Source organism: Cyanistes caeruleus, chromosome 35 (genome assembly GCF_971803275.1).
Source record: "Cyanistes caeruleus chromosome 35, bCyaCae1.hap1.1, whole genome shotgun sequence".
Classification (NCBI taxonomy): Eukaryota; Metazoa; Chordata; class Aves; order Passeriformes; family Paridae; genus Cyanistes; species Cyanistes caeruleus.
Window position 1 is genome coordinate 867,136 of NC_141736.1, and position 5,919 is coordinate 873,054.

The 5,919-nt window shown below is 69.8% G+C and overlaps 1 protein-coding gene across 2 annotated transcripts; it reads right to left on the bottom strand.

Moving 5' to 3' along the window:
* Positions 1–27: 27 nt before the first annotated feature.
* On the bottom strand, positions 28–5,625 carry GCDH (glutaryl-CoA dehydrogenase). Of its 2 annotated transcripts, none has more exons than XM_086871287.1 (11): positions 5,589–5,625; positions 5,201–5,292; positions 4,903–5,046; positions 3,468–3,530; positions 2,286–2,456; positions 1,993–2,122; positions 1,686–1,905; positions 1,016–1,119; positions 799–924; positions 561–721; positions 28–477 (listed from the first exon to the last, which is right to left on the bottom strand). In XM_086871287.1, the coding sequence occupies exons 2-11, from the start codon at positions 5,283–5,285 to the stop codon at positions 398–400; spliced, it is 1,284 nt and encodes a 427-aa protein (XP_086727413.1). In that variant the 5' UTR covers positions 5,286–5,292; positions 5,589–5,625; the 3' UTR covers positions 28–397. The 2 variants fall into 2 exon arrangements, with proteins under 2 accessions (XP_086727413.1, XP_086727412.1); XM_086871286.1 differs by lacking the exon at positions 5,589–5,625 and adding an exon at positions 5,560–5,584 and having other exon boundaries at positions 5,201–5,290.
* Between the last annotated feature and the right edge of the window lie 294 nt (positions 5,626–5,919).

Below are 5,919 nucleotides of genomic sequence, written 5' to 3' on the forward strand. Positions count from 1 at the left end.
GCAGGTTAATTAACGCTGACGAGCAGGGCTGGCATGGAGGGGGTGTCCCACCGTTTATTGGCCACGGGGATGGCGAAGGCACCGGGATGGCACCGGACACGGGGCCCGGCACCAGTGGCGTCCCCTGAGTGTCACCGAGTTGGTGACAGGAGGTTTGGTTGGTGACACCGGGTCCCACCAGTGACGCTGGTTTGGGGTGACCCTGAGTCCCATCAGTGACGTGAGGTTTGGCCGGTGACACAAAGTCCCGTCAGTGACACCGGATCCCTTCTGGGGACACTTGGGTCCGGTTGGTGACACCGAGTCCTGTCAGCGCCGCCATCTCCTCACATCCCTTCCCACGAGGAGCAGACCCTGTCCCCAGCGGTGCCACCGTGTCCCCGCTGCCGTGTCCCCTCTACGTCCCCTTGGCCGGGGCGAAGGCCTGGACGCCGGTGATGGCGCGGCCCAGGATCAGCGCGTGGATGTCGTGGGTGCCTGCAGGGATCACCACACCTCAATCCCAACCCCAACAACCCCCCGAACCCCTCGGGGACCCCCCGTCCCCCTCCCCGCCGTACCCTCGTAGGTGTTGACGGCCTCGAGGTTCATGAGGTGCCGGATCACGTGGAACTCGTCGCAGATCCCGTTGCCCCCCAGCATGTCCCGCGCGTCCCTCGCGATGCTCAGCGCCTTCCCGCATGAGTTCCGCTTCAGCATCGACACCATCTCGGGGGCAGCCCTGTGGGGACACGGATGGGGACACGCTGAGCCTCTCCAGGACCCCCCCGGGCCCCCCCTGGGGACAGTGCCACCCACCTGCCCTCGTCCTTGAGGCGGCCGAGGCGCAGGCAGGCGTGCAGCCCCAGCGTGATCTCCGTCACCATGTCCGCCAGCTTCTTCTGCACCAGCTGGTTCCGGGCCAGCGGGCCCCCAAACTGCTTCCTGCGGGCCAGGGGAGGGGGGGGAAGCGAGGTTTGGGAGAGTTTTGGGGGGTTTGGGACCCCCCCAAAGCGCCCCCAGCCCCCCTCGTTACCTATCGAGCACGTACTGCCGCGCTGTCTCCAGACAGGCCTCGGCGGCGCCCAGCGCGCCCCAGGCGATGCCGTACCGCGCCTGGGTGAGGCAGCCGAAGGGACCCTGGGGGACAGGGGGTGTCACTGGGACCCCCCCCATCCCGCTGGTGTCATCGGGACCCCCCCCATCCCGCTGGTGGCACTGGGACCCCCCCCATCCCGCTGGTGTCATCGGGACCCCCCCCATCCCGCTGGTGTCATCGGGACCCCCACATCCCGCTGGTGTCATCAGGACACCCCCATCCCGCTGGTGTCACTGGGACCCCCCCCATCCCTCTGGTGTCATCGGGACCCCCTACATCCCGCTGGTGTCATTGGGACCCCCCCCATCCCGCTGGTGTCATCGGGACCCCCCCACATCCCGCTGGTGTCATCGGGACCCCCCCATCCCGCTGGTGTCATCGGGACCCCCCACATCCCGCTGGTGTCATCAGGACACCCCCATCCCGCTGGTGTCATCAGGACACCCCCATCCCTCTGGTGTCATCGGGACCCCCTACATCCCGCTGGTGTCATTGGGACCCCCCCCATCCCGCTGGTGTCATCGGGACCCCCACATCCCGCTGGTGTCATCGGGACCCCCCCCATCCCGCTGGGACCCTCCCCAGGGTCCCCTGGCTCCCCCCTTACCGCCAGCCCCTCGGCGTTGGGCAGCAGGTTCTCCTCGGGCACCTCCACGTCATCCAGGAGGATCATCCCGGTGGTCGAGGCTCGTAGGGAGAACTTGCCCTCGATTTTGGGGGTGCTGAGCCCGGGGGTCCCGCGCTCCACCAGGAAGCCCCGGACCCGCCCGTCCTCCTCGCACTTGGCCCACACCACGCACAGGTCGGCTATGGGCGAATTGGTGATCCTGGGGAGGGGGGTTTGGGGCGGGAGGGTCAAGGGGGAGCTCTGGGGGTCTCCCCCATGGCCCCCTCCCCTCAATTTCGAGGCTCACCAGGTCTTGGAGCCGCGCAGGGTGTAGGTGCCGGCGCTGGGGTTGTGCCGTGCCCGCGTCTCCATCCGCCCCGGGTCGCTCCCGTGGTTGGGCTCCGTCAGCCCGAAGCACCCCACAATCTCCCCCCGAGCTGGGGAGGGGGCGTCAGGGACACCCCTCAGGAACACACCCCCACAGAGCCCACTCCTCCTCCAAACCCCCCAGCGCTGCCTCGCACAGCCCCCAAACTCCCCTCCACCCCGCAGACCCCCAGTGCCGCCCCCGCTGCCCCTTCCCCGCGGCGGGGGTCTCACCGAGGCGCGGCAGGAAGCGCTCGCGCTGGGCGGGGGTCCCGTAGGCCCACAGGGGGTACATGACGAGGGAGGACTGGACGCTGAGCACGGAGCGGTAGCTGCTGTCCACCCGCTCCAGCTCCCGCGTCACCAAGCCGTAGCCCACCGACGTGGTGCCCGCACAGCCGTACCCTGCGTCACCCAGCCAGGGTCACTCGGGGTCACCCAGAGACCCCCAAAGACCACCCAGGGTCACTCGGGGTCACCCAGAGACCCCCAAAGACCCCCCAGGGTCACTCGGGGTCACCCAGAGACCCCCCCAGGGTCACTCAGGGACACCCAGAGACCCCCCCAGGGTCACTCAGGGACACCCAGAGACCCCCCCAGGGTCACTCAGGGACACCCAGAGACCCCCCCAGGGTCACTCAGGGACACCCAGAGACCCCCCCAGGGTCACTCAGGGTCACCCAGAGACCCCCAAAGACCCCCCAGGGTCACTCGGGGTCACCCAGAGACCCCCCCCAGGGTCACTCAGGGACACCCAGAGACCCCCCCAGGGTCACTCAGGGACACCCAGAGACCCCCCCAGGGTCACTCAGGGACACCCAGAGACCCCCCCAGGGTCACTCAGAGACCCCCAGAGACCTCCAGGGTCACTCGAGGACACCCAGAGACCCCCAAAGACCCCCCAGGGTCACTCAGGGTCACCCCAGGGACCCCTCAGAGACCCCCCCAGGGTCACTCAGGGACACACAGGGACCCCCAGAGACCCCAGGATCACTCAGGGGCACCCAGGGACCCCCCAGGGTTGCTCAGGGATACCCAGAGACACCCCCAGGGTCACTGAGAGTCACTCAGGGACCCCCAGGGACCCCTCAGGATCACTCAGAGACCCCCAGGGACCCCTAGAGACCCCCAGGGTCACTCAGGGACACCCAGAGACCCCCCCAGGGTCACTCAGGGACCCCCAAAGACCCTCCCCAGACACACAGCCCCACCCTGGGGACAGCGTCATCCCTCAGAACGTCACCCATCCCCAGAAGCCCCCAGACCCCACCCCTGACCCCCCAATCTCCCTCCCATCTCCCCCCGAGCCCCCCAATAATGCCCTCAGGAACCTCAGGGGGGGGTCCCTGAGCACCCCCACGCCCCCCCTTGTGTCCTCAAATTGCCCCCCCGGGGGTCCCCAAGGCCCCCCCTCACCTTGGATGGTGGGGCCCAGCAGCCCCAGTTCTCCCAGTTCAGTCACGATCTCCCGGTCAAACACTGGGGAGGGGGGCGAGGAGGGGGGTGAGGAGGGGTCGAGCTGAGGGGGGGGGCAGCGGGGGGACCCCCTGGGGGAATTTCGGGGTCCCCCCACACCCCTGCCCCCATCCTGGGGAGGGGGGGAGAGGATTCGGGGGGTGTCGGAGGGAGTTTGGGGGTTTTTGGGGACACCAAAAATCCCATTTTTTTTTTGCACAGGAGGGACCCCGAGGGAGATCGGGGGTGAATGAGGGGGGGTCGGGTGGGTTTGGGGGGGACAGAGGCGACATTGGGGACTTCCGGTGGGCGATTTGGGGGTACCCTCGTGGGGATTTGCAGCAGCGGTTTCTGGAAGCACTCGGGGTGTTTTGGGCTCTCGAGGGGGGGCTCAGGCTGTACCGGGGGGCTTGGGCTGTACCGGGGGGGCTCAGACTGTACCGCGGGGGGGTTCGGGCTGTACCGGGGGGGCTCAGGCTGTACCGGGGGAGCTCAGACTGTACCGCGGGGGGGTTCGGGCTGTACCGGGGGGGCTCAGGCTGTACCGGGGGGGCTCAGGCTGTACTGGGGGGGCTCAGGCTGTACCGGGGGGGGGGGTCGGGCTGTACTGGGGGGGTTCAGGCTGTATCGGAGGGGGTTCAGGCTGTATCGGAGGGGGTTCAGGCTGTACCGGGGGGGCTCAGACTGTATCGGGGGGGGCTCAGACTGTACCGGGGGGGGCTCAGACTGTACCGGGGGGTCTCAGGCTGTACCGGGAGGGTTCAGGCTGTACCGGGGGGGGCTCAGACTGTACCGGGGGGGCTCAGACTGTACCGGGAGGGCTCAGGCTGTACCGGGGGGGTTCAGGCTGTATCGGGGCGGGTTCAGGCTGTACCGGGGGGGCTCAGGCTGTATCGGGGGGGGGGTTCAGGCTGTGTGGGGGTGTTCCGGGGGGCTGTTTTTGGGGTACCCTCGTGGGAATTTACAGCAGCTGTTTCTGGAAGCGCTCAGGGAATTTTGATCGGGCTCTCGGGTGTTGGGGAGGTTCAGGCTGTACCGGGGGGGGTTCAGGCTGTACCGGGGGGCTCAGGCTGTATCGGGGGGGGGTTCGGGCTGTACCGGGCGGGTTCAGGCTGTACCGGGAGGGCTCAGGCTGTATCGGGGGGGGTTCAGGCTGTACCGGGGGGGCTCAGGCTGTATCGGGGGGGGTCTCAGGCTGTACCGGGGGGGCTCAGGCTGTATCGGGGGGGTTCGGGCTGTACCGGGGGGGGCTCAGGCTGTACCGGAGGGGCTCAGGCTGTATCGGGGGGGGTTCAGGCTGTACCGGGAGGGTTCAGGCTGTACCGGGGGGGCTCAAGCTGTATCGGGGGGGGCTCAGGCTGTGTGGGGGTGTTCCGGGGGGCTGTTTTTGGGGTACCCTCGTGGCGGTTGGCCTGCAGCACGCGGGGCAGCAGCCGTTCCTGGCAGTATTTGCGCGTCGTGTCCCTCAGCAGCCGCTCCTCGGCGCTCAGCAGCCCCTCCAGCCCCAGCGGGTCCTGCCAGTCGAAACCGGGGGGGGCGGCTGGGGGGGGGTGGGGGGCGCCAGCCCCGGGAGAGGGGAGGGGAGGGGAGGGGGGGGTCAGCACCGGGGACACGCCGTGTCCCCCCCTTTCAGTGCTGCCAATCCCGAGGGGGGGGGGTCCAGGAGTGTGACCCCCCCCTCCCCTTGCACTCACCCTGTGCGGGGGGCGGCCCGGTGCCCCCCCACCGGACCCCGCTCCGGGCCAGGCGCAACACGGGGGTGGCCAAACGCAGCGCCATGGGGGGGCTGGGGGGGGACACCGGAGGATCAGCGACCCCCGGCTGTCACCCACAGGTCCCCCAGGAAACCCCGACTCCCCCCGGAGACCACCAGAGACCCCCCCCTTGCTGCCTCTATTCCCCCCCCAAGCGCTCGCCGAGAGACCCCCAACACCCCCAAATCCCCCTGACACGCCCCCGCCGCAGCCGCCCGGGACCCCCCGGATAACCCCGACCCTCCCCGGGTGACCCCCGACCCCCCGGTCCCTCCCGGTGCCCCCCGGTCCCCCCCGGACCGTTCGGGTTCAGCGGCGGCGAACGGACCCGGTAGGGCCGTGACGTCACGGGGGGTGTGGGGGGCGTGGCGGGGGCGGACACACCGACCTTAACCCTCGAGTGTCCGGACTCCACTTGACCGGAGGGGGGTCCCCGGGTCGGTGACACCCCCAAACCACCTCCCAGGGGTCCTCAGGGATGTGTGACCCCCAAATCACCCCCGGGAGGGTCGGGAGGGGGGGGTCCCCGGGGCGGTGGGCGCGCACGATGACGAGTGTCCCCCCCCCCCCCCTCACCCCCCGGTGTGTCCCCCCCCGTATCCCCCCCCCTCCCGGTGTCCCCCCGGTGTCCCCGCCGTGTCCCGAACGGCAGCCGGGGG

Bases quoted from the DNA above. Each gene is read 5' to 3' on its own strand.
- GCDH (XM_086871287.1), bottom strand. From the start codon at position 5,285: ATGGCGCTGCGTTTGGCCACCCCCGTGTTGCGCCTGGCCCGGAGCGGG. The intron at 3,531-4,902 runs GTACCCCAAAAA...CCCCCTCCCCAG, and splicing joins GCAGGCCAACCGCCACGAGG to TGTTTGACCGGGAGATCGTG. The intron at 2,457-3,467 runs GTGAGGGGGGGC...TGGGTGACGCAG, and splicing joins GCTGGGCCCCACCATCCAAG to GGTACGGCTGTGCGGGCACC.